Source organism: Prosopis cineraria, unplaced genomic scaffold (assembly GCF_029017545.1).
Source record: "Prosopis cineraria cultivar Desert tree isolate PC_DT_omini unplaced genomic scaffold, ASM2901754v1 PC3, whole genome shotgun sequence".
Taxonomy (NCBI): Eukaryota; Viridiplantae; Streptophyta; class Magnoliopsida; order Fabales; family Fabaceae; genus Prosopis; species Prosopis cineraria.
This window is the reverse complement of record NW_026555334.1, coordinates 39,401,538-39,417,597: the sequence shown is the minus strand read 5'-3', so window position 1 is coordinate 39,417,597 and position 16,060 is coordinate 39,401,538. Positions and strand designations below refer to the sequence as shown.

General features: G+C 34.7%; 3 protein-coding genes across 5 annotated transcripts; 1 reads left to right on the top strand and 2 right to left on the bottom strand.

Moving 5' to 3' along the window:
- Positions 1–276: 276 nt before the first annotated feature.
- On the bottom strand, positions 277–6,649 carry LOC129306476 (carbon catabolite repressor protein 4 homolog 1-like). 3 transcript variants are annotated; one of them, XM_054947091.1, is made up of 13 exons: positions 5,956–6,647; positions 4,452–4,832; positions 4,088–4,145; positions 3,488–3,574; positions 3,329–3,412; positions 3,166–3,252; positions 2,983–3,069; positions 2,704–2,757; positions 2,542–2,633; positions 2,319–2,433; positions 2,035–2,179; positions 1,793–1,950; positions 277–913 (listed from the first exon to the last, which is right to left on the bottom strand). In XM_054947091.1, exons 1-12 carry the CDS (start codon positions 6,111–6,113, stop codon positions 1,802–1,804), a joined length of 1,497 nt encoding a protein of 498 aa, XP_054803066.1. In that variant the 5' UTR covers positions 6,114–6,647; the 3' UTR covers positions 277–913; positions 1,793–1,801. The 3 variants fall into 3 exon arrangements, with proteins under 3 accessions (XP_054803066.1, XP_054803065.1, XP_054803064.1); XM_054947090.1 differs by having other exon boundaries at positions 277–908; positions 4,088–4,832; positions 5,956–6,649; XM_054947089.1 differs by having other exon boundaries at positions 4,088–4,832.
- Positions 6,650–10,735: 4,086 nt separating this feature from the next.
- LOC129304922 (60S ribosomal protein L21-1) lies at positions 10,736–12,457 on the bottom strand. The gene is made up of 2 exons (XM_054944767.1): positions 12,165–12,457; positions 10,736–11,212 (listed from the first exon to the last, which is right to left on the bottom strand). Exons 1-2 carry the CDS (start codon positions 12,399–12,401, stop codon positions 10,955–10,957), a joined length of 495 nt encoding a protein of 164 aa, XP_054800742.1. The 5' UTR covers positions 12,402–12,457; the 3' UTR covers positions 10,736–10,954.
- A 1,441-nt stretch (positions 12,458–13,898) lies between these two features.
- On the top strand, positions 13,899–14,862 carry LOC129307197 (dirigent protein 22-like). Its single transcript, XM_054948084.1, has one exon. It carries the CDS (start codon positions 14,091–14,093, stop codon positions 14,670–14,672), a length of 582 nt encoding a protein of 193 aa, XP_054804059.1. The 5' UTR covers positions 13,899–14,090; the 3' UTR covers positions 14,673–14,862.
- Positions 14,863–16,060: the final 1,198 nt, after the last annotated feature.

Sequence of the window (16,060 nt, the reverse complement as noted above, 5' to 3'; positions counted from 1 at the left end):
ACCAGAAAACAATATTTCAAGAAACATTTTCTTGCGAGAGATGCATGAATATAACATGTATCAAAGAAAGTACCAAATCCAGAACATTGTCATGGTCAAAATTGACTTTTACCATCAATTGATGTATCATTTTTCAAGCTATGTCATTTTAAAATCCCCTTTGGGTGATTATGAACTTGTATTTAGTGTTTTTTAAAATAAAATAAAAAATAAAACATCATGAGCACTTGCACATCTCCACGAAAAGGAAGCTGATAGTGTCACGACAAATTACAATACGTAGCTCAAATATTCATTTGCTGCCCAGAACGGCATTCTAAATTGCAGAGCTGGGGAATCAAGTTGACCTGTGCCCTTTTTTATGATGCAAAATCAATCATTCAACATTAAGCATCTTCCATCCCTATACAACGCTACATATGGTTGCTAGCTAACAACTCGGATCACAAAGCCCACGTTAGGAAACCCTTCCCATATCGGAGGGGCTCTTCATTATAAATATCACGTCAGGTTTCTGCTGACATTTGGCAACTAAGCATAACCGAAGTTTTGACTATTATTTGATCGCTATAGAAAGGAAAGAGATTTGAACTCTCCTCAGCGGCCACTAGATTATCTCCAGGAATTTGGGAAAATAGGTCAATTGACCAATTGCTATAACTGAACATTTATAAAGACAACTCCCTCTTTAGAGGGAAAAAAGATTGGAAGGGGGGGTTGTGGGCAGGGAGAAAATTCAACAAGGAGCATAAAAAACTTTCCTATGAGACAAGGGTGGCATATTACAAGGCAGATCATTGCTAGGATCCCACGAGGGAGATACCTGGACTGACGAAGGCATGATCTACCATCCCTAGAGTAGCTTATCAACCAAAAGCTTCCTTCATCTTTTCTCTGAGTGTTTAGATCTGAACTGCAAACATCGAGAAAAATTATTATTGTCAAAATAAGTCAGGCACCCGCAAATACAGATACAAACTCGAAGTTGAACTAAACGGCAAAGTGAACCAAAGAGGCTAAGAGACACATGTAAATGGTAACACTGAATTAAAGAGTCTCAAAATGAAATATCCACTCAAGGATTCTCTATAAACCAAATTTATCAATAATAAGTTAACTGGCACACAGAAGTAAATAATCTCAGACAAACATGATATACAAAAGGGTAGATTCTACTTCACATGAGAGACTTGAAAAAAAAAAAAATAGATCTCACAAAATTATATTCCCCATTGCTCATTACATTACTTAACAAGGTTAACATGATGAAAGAAAATTAAAAAGTTAAGGGCAATAGCCTAACATAGAAAATTCTTAATGCCAGAGCAAAATGGAGATTCCCAAAAAAAAAAAATCCAATCGGCCATGCAGATTTACTTTTGCAAAGCATAGTCCAAAACTCAAAAAGCAAGAACCATGATTCCTAAATTTCATATTAAATACTAATGCCATATCCCCTATTACTCTCAGCCATTTCATCTTTAGTTTCCTTCTAAATTCTAAAGAGAATCATTCTGCAATGCGAAAATCTTGGTATAAATGAAATTTCAATTAAATAGTCCCAGAATTAATAGATATCAAACTCCTGAAATGTCTGATGTCATATGCCTATCCAAATAGAGATTTGTAAATGACAGAGTAGTGTGAAGAAATTACTTCCAACTCTATTCTAAAAATCACTTAAGATTAAAAAATGCTGTTAAGAGCAACCAAGGTAAATTGAACATCAACCTTGAAGGTAAATCTATAATATAGAATGACAATAAAGAGGCAAGGGGAAGAGAGTTCCTACCTTCAAGTGTTAACGCCTGGATCTATTCTTGCAGCAGCGAAATTCAGCTAACAGAGCTATATGATCAGATGACCATTCAGGAGAGGGAAGTGCTGTGTCTTTCCTTAAACTCTCCTCATCCAATAGCTCCAACAGTGACTCCACCACCAATGAATCCGCTGAACCACACAATATTATTACTTCATCAAACAGTGACCTACATTTTAATGTTCAACAAATGATACAACACTAACATAGCTCACCTGTGTAAAATATGTAATCTAGAGTGCCAATAAAATCCCTGGTAACATTTGTGAACAAAGGTTCATTTGTTGCACTATCCACTCTCCTTCTGTGCTGCTCAAATCCAAGACCTACCGTTCTTCCAAAGGATGAGTATGCACTAACCTGTAATTGATGGTTATCCATAAGCCCCAAAACACCAAAAGAAAACAAAAACATGAAAATCATAAACAGAAGCAGTTAAAGGAGAACATAACTAAAATGGAAGAAAGAACATAAAAATGCAATCCAGAAAATATATTACCAGTGGCAATTGATGAACCAACTTGTTGTGTGGCCGAAGTATATTGAGTGGATCAACTGCTAAATCTGGATGCGTTTGATCAACCTTCCCCAATGCAAGAAGTGCATGTGGAGCACTGCAACAAAGTTCGTTATCACTATTAGACACGATTTACTGATTCAGTTATACAAGCACAAGAGAATTAAAATAAGCAGCAATCAAAGAGCATAACAGAGTTAGTTACCTTCCAGGAACTGAATTAAAATCTCCACAAACCAACATTGGAATGTCTGCACTTGCAGCAATTTTCTCCAACCCTTTTAAGAGTGTGTGCACCTATAAAGAGGGGAATTATAGCTGCTGTGTGCACAATGAAAACTGCTCACGAGCAAAATAAATAGCTTACCTGCCAGAGTTTAACATCTTTTAAATCTTGGTGCACATGTACATGTGTATTTGCCTGAAGTCCCAAGGAAGAGTCAATGAGAAATACCGTTGAAAAAGTTCATATGACTTAAATCTACGAAAAAAAGAGGGGAATACTATTGATGGAAAAATCAAACACCTCAGAACCTTCTTTAAACGAAAATCAAACACAATCTACATGACATACATATCATGGCATCATGCACAATGAACACATGAAGACAAGGCTGCGAAAGGGTCACAAATCATAAAAGTTTACCACACAAAGAAGCTGTCTTTTTCCAGGATTGTCAACTAGCTGATTGCTAACTTTTGCTTCTAGAACCACAATTAGTGCAACATTGTCCTAAGAAAAAAAAAAGGACAGGAATGAGTTCTGAAAGAGACAACTATTTATTCCCAGGAACAAAAGTGACATCCAATCTTTGAAGCAATAAACCACCTTAACCAGCCGATTTAATGCAGTTTTCTTCTGGCCAGTTGGAATCATAGCATCTGTTAAAGACTGTGCAGCCTTGTTAAATTCAACCTGCAAGCAAGCAAAAATCATATTAATTGGTGTACACAATGAAGAGTATTACCATACACACAAAGTACTTCCCAACCTCATATTTCTTCACATGTGAAAATCTGTCTCTACGGAAAAATGTTGCACAACCATCAACTGTGCTGGTGTTGCCGCCAAATATCTATAAAAAAAAAAAATTAACAGATTAACACCAAATGGAATTTTAAAAATTATAACAAGAAAATATCTGAACAACCTCATTGGTTTTCCTCTTGTATAGACCATAATAACCATGTTTGTCCAGTTCAGGGGCAAAAAAATCCTCATAATGATCACCTTGTACCTGGGGGGAAAATTGACTGTCAGCTGAAACAAAAGGTCATAACAAAGCAATCATACCCTTCTTATGGCTATAGTTTTATGAGTGACGAGCATAAAATTGTAACTCAAGATGGTTGGGTTACATTTGACTAACACTATCCCACATAATATGGGATACAAATGCAAGTAATTAAAAATAATACAAGTTAATGAGCACATTAAATCACTTTCAATGGAAATTGACTTTATTTAGCAAGCAATACATACAAAAATCTCAATCACACAGGTATAAAATGTTATCACCAACAAACTTACAGATGCCACCAAGGTACATCTCCCCTCCCCCTTACAAACTGATTTATAACCCATAATTTCAAAATTCTGACAAAAGAATTTGCATTTAACACATATGTTGACACTACATGAAGCTATTTCATTCAATGATTTTTTGAAAATAAAGAGCAAAAATTTACCCAAATTTAAATCATTTTATTACCCATCAAACCCAACTGGAAATTAAAGCATGTTTATGTACCTCCTGAAGACAAACAATATCTGCCTGGTAACCAACAATTTCTCTTAACAAATTTTGCCTGCGATATGGCCAAGAAAGAGCCCATGGAGGACAGTAACTATATAAATCATTTGAAGCATATGCATCAGACAAAATGTTGTAAGATAGAACTGTAAATGTTCCTGAAGATGTTATGCGTGCATCTGCATCTATATGTGCCATCCCATCAACAGGAATCAAACGGCGTGGAATAGGAGAGGGAGCAGGAATAACACGAGAAGTTAGTATAGTATTAACATGCCCTACAGGAACTTTTGCCTCTGCATCAACTACAACACACTCAAAATTAAGGACATGACCAATATCATCAGCTGTTGGGGTATACGTTTTAGATCGTCCAACTTCAATCCAAGTTTCACCACCACTTCGTTGTGTAACAGCAGCTGGATATAGAGGAGCAGACACATTTGCCAAACTAGCACTTGAAGCAGAGCTAGATAAATTGTTATTAACTGCCCCAGAGCCAGAGCTATTATCGCGTCCAAATAGTTCCTCCTCTTCAGTTCCATTTTCATTAACTGCACTTGCAGCACGATCATGTAAAAGACGATGATGCTGCCATGCATCTGAAAAACACTTTGGTGTGCAGTGATAACTTTTGGTAATAGGTATTTTAGCCTTAACACAGCCAAGGCACTGCAGTGTGGCCTGTTCAGATGGATGTATGCTACAAACGGCAACCTTTTTATCACTTTGTACACGATACCTGCAAAAATAAGATCCAATTGATAAAACATCAGGAAAATTTTTAATTGTTAAGAAAATAGGGGGGAAATAACATATTCAGGATAATCTACTAATACTCATTAAATTTAAACATTATAAAATCGTGTGTGCGCACATGTACGCTCAGTTGATGTTAAGTCAACATATACTAGCTAAAAGAATCAAGGTACAGAATTTAAACCGTGACACAAGAATGAAACTATATCCGTTCCTTTTGATTTAAGGAAAGTAAATACAATTTAGAGAGAGAGGGAGAGAGATATTCAAGTGATCTGAGTGTAAGCAAAATTCCCTCAGCAAGGCCATATTTTATAATCGCTACTAGTTTTACATTTCTGTTGACAAGACAACATGATGTAAAAAGAAAAAGGGTAGGACAGGCATATTTATCCATAAATCTTGCAATAGCTACAATAACTGTAGGACAGGCATAACATGATATTTAATGGAAAAGAAATAATTACAAAAACAAATTAAGGGACAAGGCAACAAAATAAGGAACAAAGAGTTACTTGTCCACATAGTATGGTCTTATAAAATATCAAATGCTCAATTATAGAATAGTCAAAAGGAATTCCCTCAATAAGGAAATGCTGTAAACTTGGCAGTCGAATTTCTAATTAGTTAAGCCAATTAAACAGTTTCACATGAGCTTTCATCCCATCCTTGAAATTTGGACCTCTTAAGATTGTTATAAATTGATAACCAGGAATGATATTATAGTAGGCAAACCAGAGGTGAAACTAAGTCTACTTTCAAACTAAAATGTCTAATATATGAACTTGTTCTAGATTAAAGAAAAGCAGATAGAATAGAACCACAAGCCATAAACCTTACAAGAAAATTCTAGGGAACTTAGATCCCACGGAGGAAATCAATTGAAGAATTTACATAATCGTCAAATAATCAAAACAAATCCTACACCGCACATTTTTTGTTAGCGCCAGGATGAACAACAATAAGATACCATCTAGAACACTTGCAAATATATAATAACTGTCCAGAGTCGTCCAAAAGTAAAAAAGAGAAGTGGGGTAGTAAGTAGTAAACCCCGCCAAAGCAAGCAAAAAGACAAACAATATTGATACGAACTACACACTTACCACCTGTACCGCAAGAAATGGCCATCTAAAGGGGCCGTCTCAGGGACATCGTCGTTGGTAACAATCATGTCTGGTCGCTGTATGAGAACGTACGGCGTGAGCTCACATCCTACAATGGGTATATCAGAAGGGAGGTGTACGCGAATCACGGTCAGCATTCTTTTACTCCTTGCAATCGTTACAGAACTGCAACCAAAAACGAAGACCAGCGACCCTGTTAGCTTCCGAGATACCACATGCGCAGAGGCGGATGCCAGGCGGATCCGCCATTTACTTGAACCGAATACCCGCCAGCCTAAATGGACCAAAAGCAAACCCAAAGAAATCACAGCCCTAATCGAAGCCACCAATGGATCTTAGAAGAGGGATGAAAGTTATCGTGCACCGAGTAATTGAAGTGGAATTAATCAATCAACTGAGTGGGAAGGATCGAAAATTAAAAAGGGAGAGGAGAAGGGGCAATCGATGCTTAGGGTTTTACAGAGGAAGTGGCAGTAATCGGCAATGGTTCATAGCTATAATGGAGGCGAAGAGAAAAAAGGGAGGATCTTTATATGATACATGCGACCTTCTGATTTGTTTTCAATTTCCCTCTCTCGCTGACCTTGTGTGCGCTTCTTTGCACTCTGCCCTTTTTCAGTTTTGGGTTCGGTTCTCTTTCATTTTCCCTCTCCCTTCTCGCTTCTTGGAGGATTAGCTGGATTTTTTCAAATTATTAGATTTTTCTCCCGAGCCACCAATTCTTTCAATTAGGCATTTAGCAGTGAACCTCTGACAGGGAAACAAGTTAATCTAACCAAAAAATAAAATTAATTAAAGAACGTTTTTAAGTGATTGATTAAATTTAATGTGCTTTTATAAAATATTATGTATTTTTATATATTTAATTTAGTTTTTTTTTAAGAATCACGTTTAAGGGCTTGGAAAAAAAATTATTCATAAATAAAGATTAATAATAAATTTTATTTGAAAAATTTTATTTGAAATATAAATTTTTATTTTAACAATAATTTATTTTATATTGGTCTTTGTTTACAAATAATTATCTTCCCAAATATTTGAATGTAATTCTCCGTAGTTTTTTTCAATCAGATAAAGATAAGGAAATATCTTTCCTCAATTCAAAAATTTTAATTATTTTTAACATTACTATTTTAAAATTTTATAAATTTTGATAAAATTGAAAATAAATACATGAAATAAGTAATACCTAAAGCTAAATTCTCTTTTGGACGGGAAAAAAAAAAGGAAGATTTTTCATTTCCAGCTGATTTATTTTTTTGGGCGTCCCATCACAGCCTGCCATAATTTTTCTGAAAATAAGAGTAATAATGTTTGTGTGGTAACTAGTTCGAAAACTAATTTAAATGATTTTATAACCTTCAAAACATTGCTCTAATTAAAACGCAGATTTGACCATACCAGGCGATTTCCGACGTTGGCACCCGAACTATCTTCATTCTTTTGTCGTATGATAAGCATTCGCACGAGTTTGGTTTCATTATTTTTCATCTCAAAATGCCAAAATCAATTCATCAATATAAAATAATTTAAAATTAACTATTGATAGGCGATGCTTACAATATATATATATATATATATATATCTATATATATATAATGTCATTTGATTTGGTTATAAAATAGTATGAGTTGCATCAAGTGATCAAGTTATATCTTGTCATTTATATATCCAGATAATTTAAATAATTTAATTAAAGAACTGACATCAGAATAATATAATGCAGAGCAATCAAATCGGACGGGATAATAAAATCCTCTAGTTTTAACTTTTAATGTATGGCGCTCTAATTAGAGTCGCAAGTTCGCCAACAAAGATGGACTAATTTTTCATGTAACTTTTAATTATATTCCCCCGACTTTCTATACGAAGTAAACAAAGCAGCATAATGCATGTGTTACGGAGGGTCAGGATTAAATGAGAAAAATGGATAGCATTTACCTATTTCAACAGATGAGAGTTGGCACTACGTGTCCATAAATGACAAAGATAAAAAGTTCATTGTACTAGGTCTAATCACCATCGTTTATTCATCTCCTTTAAGTCCAGGATAGCTTAAGCAGTTACGGCTCGCAAAGATAATCTCTCAACTTGCTGGCCAATATTTTATTGCTATACGTGGGTGTGTCATCCCAGCTGCTAAAAGAGCCTACTTCTCAGTTCTCAAGATGTAAACACAACACAAACTTTCCAGAAATACATTGAAAATAGCTAGAAATGTAAATCGAAATACAGCCAAATATGTAAGAAAATATGGGAAAACTCTATATATTAAAAACAGCTAGTCGTGGTAGTGCCATTAAAACGATATGGGCTAACCTCATCTGCCCCAACATCTATAAATGCTTTTCAACTATCATTTCCACAATCACAACCCCACTAGTTCTTATAAAAAACTAAAGAAACAGATTTCGTACTTGTATTTCAGTCTTTACTAGCTGACTTGAGAACCGAGATGGCCAAGCTTTCTTTCTCCCATTCTTTCCTGATTTTCCTTTTTGTCTCGGGTAAGTTCTGAGTTCTATATCATCTAGATCTGTTCAGTGAAGGGCGTATCTGGAGTTGGTGTTTCTTATATGTTTCCTCAACTAAATGAAAAAAATTCTATGAAACTGAAGCTTGTTTGGCTGGTCAAATTCCACCTGCTTTTTTTCCCTGTTTCTGGCGATTCAATTTGAAATTTGTGAAGCTGTGATGATGGTGGTTGGAGCCAAAGCCAGAAGTTTTTGTTCAGTGGAGCTAGATCCTAACCAATGTGATGTGTTTGCTTGTCAACAAGAGTGCCTGAAATTGTACAGAGGGTGGGGAGGATGTGCTCACTTTGGATTGCAGATATTTCATTGTGTCTGCACCTATATCTGCCCTTAAAGAGACTTGAAGAGTCAGATCCTTATTGCAGCCATCAATTAGACTCGTCGCCTGTTTTGAGTTTTGCGGAATAATTTGAATAATCCTTTGTGATCCTGTTTGTACTGTGTTGCCTTTTCATATGAGATATCATTGATGCATTTGGCAGTGCTAGTTGTTTAGACCAGCCTATCACGTGTGCTTTCTGGCTTCCTCCATGGGGCTCCTTTGTCTCCCCATCCCTCGTTCAAAAAAACAGAACGAAACACAGCGAAATTTGCAGCGCAAAACCAAAGGTTAAGGAAAATAATTGAACGATGCTATGAGTAGGGGTCTATGAGAAGGAAGCCAGGGTTTAGAAGTGAAGGTCTATTACCAAAGAAAAGATTCAAACTAGTATTAACCTAACTTAAAGGACTGCATAAACTGCTTTCCACGGAAATTGGCTGTTCAATCTCGTGACCTTTTCAATGGGAACTTAAACAACCTTTTGCCTTAACACATCCTAAACAATGGAAGCAGATAGTTGCTTTAATCTTGTTTAAGTATTGGATGGCCCCGACCAATGGGATAAATTAGAAATCCCCCACTCATACTTAACAAAACCATGTAATGATAATTAAGTGAGACGAGGGACTCTAATGTGATATTCTTTAATGCTCCTTATAATGTATAAGCTTTTTAATTTCATTTTTTATTTTTTAATAATCAATTTTATATAAAATAAAAGACATTTAGATATATTGATGTTTTAAAATGATAAAGATTTGTATTTTTATAATTTTTTTAGAAGAAGAATATCACAAATATACCCTTTTATTTTTGAAAAATTATAAAAAATATAAATATTCACCATTTTGAGACATCAAAATATCTAAATGTCTCTTATTTTTTGTAAAAGCAATAATCCATAGAAAAATAAAAAATAAAATTGAAGAATTGAAGAATTTTAAGGAACATTGAAAAAAAGCACATTAAATATCCTTAACCCAGTTAAGTGTCTACAAGATATATGTAGATTAAAAAAATAAAAAAAATTAATTATTTAATCCTTATAATTATGACCCAATTATAACTTAGCTTTAAAGTTCTTGAAATTACGAATAAATTATAACGCGATCCCTAAACATTATTTCTTACAATCCAATCCCTATAAATTTAACCATTTAAATATTAATCTTTATATTTTAAAAAATAAATTGTAAAAATTAAAAATATTTTAAACTTTTAATATTTATAATATTTATAGAGATTAAAAAAGTTTAATAATTAAAAATATTAATAATAAATTTTAATATAATTTTAACTTTTATAATTTTGATTTTTAAAATATAAGATTTAATATTTAAATAATTAAAAATATAAAAATTGAATTATAAGAAAGTTAAAAAATTAAATTATAACCGAGCCAATAAGTCAAAGATTAAGATTAAATGATTAATTTTTTTTTTTTTTTAAAATCTATCTTGCCAAAGTAACTGGTTAAACTGACAACACGTCAGGTTCAAACTGCAATACACGTTAAGTTCCGGAAACGAAACGTAGTCATGTCTTAGGACTAGTACACAACTACTCACCAGATGAACGACATATTAAAATGACTCCTTGAACACCGAAACATCCGAAACAAAGAAACAGAAACAGCAACTAGAAACTATATGCGGTGGCTAAGTACAGCTAATAATTCTTGATATTTCCAAACGTCTCAAGTGAAAATATTTCAAAATAGAAAGTTGAATCGCCAATAGCAAAATGTGCCCATTTCCAATTGAAGCAAAGAGAACGAGCAGAGTCTAAACAATACAAAGATATTGACTCTCCGTTGTTTGCTGCCATGGTTGGAAAAAGAAGCCGTATTACTTGGGAAGAAGACAATAAACACACAGCGGACTTGATAAACAGTAATTCCAACTTAAAACAAAACCAAGCGCAAAAATAAATTATGACTCATAGCTCAAGGTATCCAAAAAAGGGTTGAAAACACGCCTTTGTATTCAGAAATAAAGCAAAACTTGGGGGTCTAGTTGTGCAGAGGACTAATAATACGGTTCTTCCAATGACCACATACAAGGGTTCAAATCCATAGGAAGCTACTTGGTTCAACAAAGAAGAAAAACAACTAAATTCAGAACTAGTAACCGCCTTTAAGATCATTAACGACATCATATGGGATGGGTGTTACAGTCTCCAATGTCGCCCCTTCAACCATGAAACCTGGCTTGGGGCCCTCAGGCTGCCTCTTAGTGCTGATGACCTCTCCCCTGGCCTTTGCCTCTGCTTTCAACTGGTCGTTCTTAATTTTTCTAAGACGGAACTCCTCTGTGCACCTTGAAGGCTGCACGTGCTCAACACGCACATGAATTCTCTTTCTGATTATCCTGTTACCGACCTAGAACATAGATGCATCGAAAGAACTAAGGAAATTTATGGAAATATCAATCAATCAACAATGACAGCTGAAAATTAATCAACAGATTACATACTGAGCCAAGAGACGAGCAGAGAGGAATAAATAGAGTTCTGAAAATTTTACAGCGTGAAAATATTTTAATGAAAACAATTTGAAGTTCCTGAAAAGACGAAAGATATATATAACTGAATCAGGTTGATTTCTCCCCTGATCCATATCTAAACAAGATCAGTTCCTTTACAAGAGTCAATGGAGGATCATTGGCAGCAACAATAATAATCAGACTAGCCACACGACGCCCCGTCGTTGGAAAGGAAACAGGAGTGAAATTAAGAGGAATATTGGAACATGTAAAGTATTATCATATGGGTTGCCAACGAACAACAAAATAAAGTCGCTACATATACCTTGGCCGCGTAGAATTATATATGAATGCGACCCTAAAAATCATTTCACGACTCATAGATTTTGCCTGAAAAAAAGGCCTCACTAATATATTGTCGCTCCAAACAACTTTTACAATCAACCCGAGATGGTCACAGTTAGCACAGCGACGGATAAAAATAATAACATGAATTATAAAATTAAACAAACGCAAAAATTACCATTCAATATCTACAGCAGATCCAAAAAAGACAACTTGCCAAAAGTTAGATGAAGAAAACTAACAACATTGGCTAGAACACGGCCGAGGGAACTTCACAAACCTCAGCATATAGCACAAAATGGATTAAGTCATCGTCAAGGATAATAGCAAAACAGGCCAATAACAAATTCATACATGTTAAACAAAACAGAAAGGAACAGAAGAAGCGTTTCAATCAAAAAGAAAAAAGGAAGGAAGGAACAGGATCCAAAAAAAAAAAAACTTTGTACAAAGCTGCCAGTTACCAAATAAAACATCGCGCAGTCATTGAAGAGATGTATATACCTGCTTATTGACCTCGACGCCGATAGCGCGCTTGGTGACATTCCAGACACGGCCCGTACGACCATGGTAAAACTTATGAGGCATACCCTTGTGGACGGCGCCATTGACCTTGATGTCGACGTAGTCACCAATCTTGTAGGTGCGAAGGTAAGTAGTGAGGGCGATGGTACCCTTCTTCCTGAATGGCCTAGAGAAGGAGTCTCGGGTACGAGATCTCAAACCATGGCCGGCCGGCATCGTGAGGTGCTTGGCGTTTTCTCTCAGGTAATGCGCGAAGGGAAGTTGATGGCTAGGGTTTTCTATTTTCACCCAACCTCTTTAATAAATGGAAAATGGGCTTCTTGTTGGGCCGGATCTCAGATGAAAAACCAAAGTCTTAAGCTATTTCGTTGGAAAAGAAACAATTTTGATCAGTAGTAATTTAAATAGATATAAATAAGAAAAAATGATAACAAAATATTACCTAAATATATAAAAAAATAATTAAATATCTCAAAATGTGATAATTTTTTAAATTATGTAAGTACTTTTTTAACATTAATAATTTTAAATTAAATTACTAAATTATTTTTTATTTAAAATAAAAATAATAAGTTCATGTGAAAAATTATAATTTCATATTTAATTTTTTACAATTAACAGAATAAAAATTTGATTGTTTAAATAAAAGTTATAATTAATTATTTTTAAAACTTGTATTTCAATAATAAAATAAATTTAAGATTTAAGGTTTACCTGAATTATATAAAGTACATCTGAATCATCAATATATATTAATTATAAAAATTTTAATATTAAATTGGACCATCTAAATTAAATTTATATCAAATTAAAAATAAAAAATTATTAAAATTATTTTATAATTTTTATTTTAATAAATATACTGTATAATGATACTTTAAATTTGGACCATTTAAATTTTTTAATTTGAATGATTTAGATCTTATTTTCAGTTGGGTCAATGCACAGATGCTATTAACAAGTGACCAAAAAAAAAATTGCTATCAAAGTCTTTTCATGGAAAACAAAAATGCTATCATAGTAATGTCGAGTTTGTGATGATTCAGGATATGTTTGGATTTTAGTTGAGGATAGTTTATTATAAAAATAATTTATTAGTGTAATTGATTTTGATTATAATTAATTAATTACCTTTGGGAGTATATATCATAAAGGGTTGCAGGAGGAGGAGCTGGACTGTTGTGATTAGCACAGTTCATCTCATCAACTTCCTACGTCTATAATAATCACTGCAATTAATTATATTATATTATAATTATAAAGGGTGGTAGGAGGAGGAGTTGGACTGTTGTGATTAATTAGTATAGTTCATCTTCAACTCCCTGCGTCTATAATAATCACTGCAAAGAACCAACCACCCAAATAATTAAAAGCCCTGGCCACATAGCAACTGTTTGGGGCTGGCGCCTCTAACGAATCGAGCGGTAAAGATTTACGATGGCATTTTTTTTCGTTGAATCATTATTGGTTTGGTCACCTTCCTCCGCTCCTGGCCCCGGAATATTATTTGCCCTCTTGGAGCCTGCTCTACTTAATGACCTTTTTCTTTTCTTTTCTTTTTCTGTTGGCATAAATTACTGCAACATCGGCGTAAAATCAAGAACAAATTTTAATTGGCGCAATAAATAAAAACTAATCAAACATTCTGATTACAAATTGAGATCTTGCTGCAATTATAAAAGGCTCGTTAAATGGAGTACATTCGTTCGCCACCCAACCCCAGATGTGTCAGACTGGTATATTAAATCTCCCAACCAATAAAGCTCTCGCCTTGGCCACGACAACGTAAAATTGCACCGAAACTCCGGTGCCCTTCTCGTCACCTTGTCGGCTTATTCAGAGTTTATATAGAGCCTAACTTGTTTCTTTTTCGTATTATCCCTCGCTACCTCATCTCCCTTCACCATGGCCAAGCTAGTCTCCTATATATTAATTCCTCTTGCCACTGTCTTTGTCTTCTCCTCCTCCTCCCTAGCCGCTGTTGAAACCAACGGTTTCTCTAGAAACCTCTCTCCGGCATCCATGGATCTCCAAGAGGAGAAGCTGAGCCACCTTCACTTCTACTTTCACGACATACTCAGTGGCCCAAAACCCACCGCCATGAGAGTGGCAGAGGCCCCGACGACCAAAACCTCCCGGACCGACTTCGGAGCGGTTGTGATGGCCGACGATCCATTGACCGTAGGGCCCGAGCCCGATTCCAGACTCGTGGGGAAAGCCCAAGGCATTTACGCCTTGGCATCGCAAGATGACGCGGGGTTGTTAATGGTCATGAACTTTGCATTCGCGGAAGGGCAATATAACGGCAGCACACTGAGCGTCTTGGGGCGTAACAAGGTGTTTGACGACATGAGGGAGATGCCGATCGTCGGAGGGAGCGGTGTTTTCCGATTCGCACGTGGGTATGCTCAGGCCAAGACTCATACGTTTGATCTCAAAACAGGGGATGCTGTCGTCGAATACAACGTCTACGTATTCCATCACTGATCAAACCCCTAAACTATGTTAATTTGGTTGTGTTTGTGTGCGTTACAGTGTCTCTGCTTACAAAAGCGTCCCGTTATGGCTTTGCTTTCTTGATCCATTTAAAACGGTTGTAGGTTCTTGTGCTGGTAGAAATGGGTCAAAGTTACCTTCTAACTTATAATGCTATATATGTCACCTTTTGCCTGCGATATATCGTCATTATTCTCACACGCGATTCGCCGGATTGGTGCATAAATCTTCGCTGGTTTGTTTTGAAGCGACATCGACCATTTTCCAAGGATCATGCAATGTTTAATTCGTTGCAGGCTGGTTTTCCTTCCCTCTTCCCCCTTCCCCCTTGTTTTGCACGAAGAGTATGTTTTGGAGTTTAAGGTTAAATAAAAAGAAACAATTATTAATGGAGTGGAGTGGACAAACATAAAATTTTTCATTGTTTAAAAGTTTTTTGATAGGAAGAAATATTTTTATTTCATCATTGTTTGTGAGTTATTATAAAATTGATAGAATGGATGAGTGGTTTAAAACTTTCTTCTTTCAATATTACCCATATGACTAAATGTTAAAAAAAGTATCCTTTTAAATTAACGGTTAAACAAGATACTCAATAATTAAAAATAAAAAAAAAGCAAATAATAGAGCTATTTAAATAAGCATTCATATTGCATAAGAAGAAAACACAATGGAGTTGCAGTGTTGAAAGGCACGAGTGAGAGATGGCAAGAGCGAGAGAGATATAATAGGAGATAGAGCTATGCACTATGCCTAAATGCCTAATCAGCCCCACCCTGCTCAAGCATTTGGATACATGACGTCAGGCATCAAAAAAGGTCAAACATTGCCTTGCTTAAACATGTACAAATTTTTTTATTTTTTAAATTTTTTTCTGAATAATATTTGTCTTATAGCATTATTTTTTTATTGAAAGTTATTATGAATTATATTATTTTTATGATCTTTTAGACATTTGTTATCATTACAATTTTTTAAATCTCTTTCAAAATTTAAAATTTATTTTTAACTTATTATTTTGTAAAAATAATTGGCATTTGTTGTTCATTTGAATTTTTAAAAAATTAATTTTTAATTCTAATGTTAGTTTTATGATGAATATATTTTAAATAATAATAATAATAATATTTTTTTTTCAATGAAAACTTTTTTTATATATTTTTTAAAAAATATTTGAAAAAAATATTTTCGGGTCAATCGGGCCAACCTGGTGCCCAATTGCACATTAGGCTAGGTACTGGGCTAGGGTTATGTTAGCCCAATCCTACCCATGTGCAACCCTAGTAAGAGGTAAGAGAGATGATCGGATAATGAAAATAACAGATAAAATTTTTTATTAGGATATGAGGTTAGGAGTAATTTTGTAAATGAAATAATTA

Bases quoted from the DNA above. Each gene is read 5' to 3' on its own strand.
- LOC129306476 (XM_054947090.1), bottom strand. From the start codon at position 6,113: ATGCTGACCGTGATTCGCGTACACCTCCCTTCTGATATACCCATTGTA. The intron at 3,070-3,165 runs GTGGTTTATTGC...TTTTTTTCTTAG, and splicing joins CATTAAATCGGCTGGTTAAG to GACAATGTTGCACTAATTGT. The intron at 2,180-2,318 runs GTAATATATTTT...CATCAATTACAG, and splicing joins TGGTTCATCAATTGCCACTG to GTTAGTGCATACTCATCCTT.
- LOC129304922 (XM_054944767.1), bottom strand. From the start codon at position 12,401: ATGCCGGCCGGCCATGGTTTGAGATCTCGTACCCGAGACTCCTTCTCT. The intron at 11,213-12,164 runs GTATATACATCT...TCTATGTTCTAG, and splicing joins GCGTCGAGGTCAATAAGCAG to GTCGGTAACAGGATAATCAG.
- LOC129307197 (XM_054948084.1), top strand. From the start codon at position 14,091: ATGGCCAAGCTAGTCTCCTATATATTAATTCCTCTTGCCACTGTCTTT.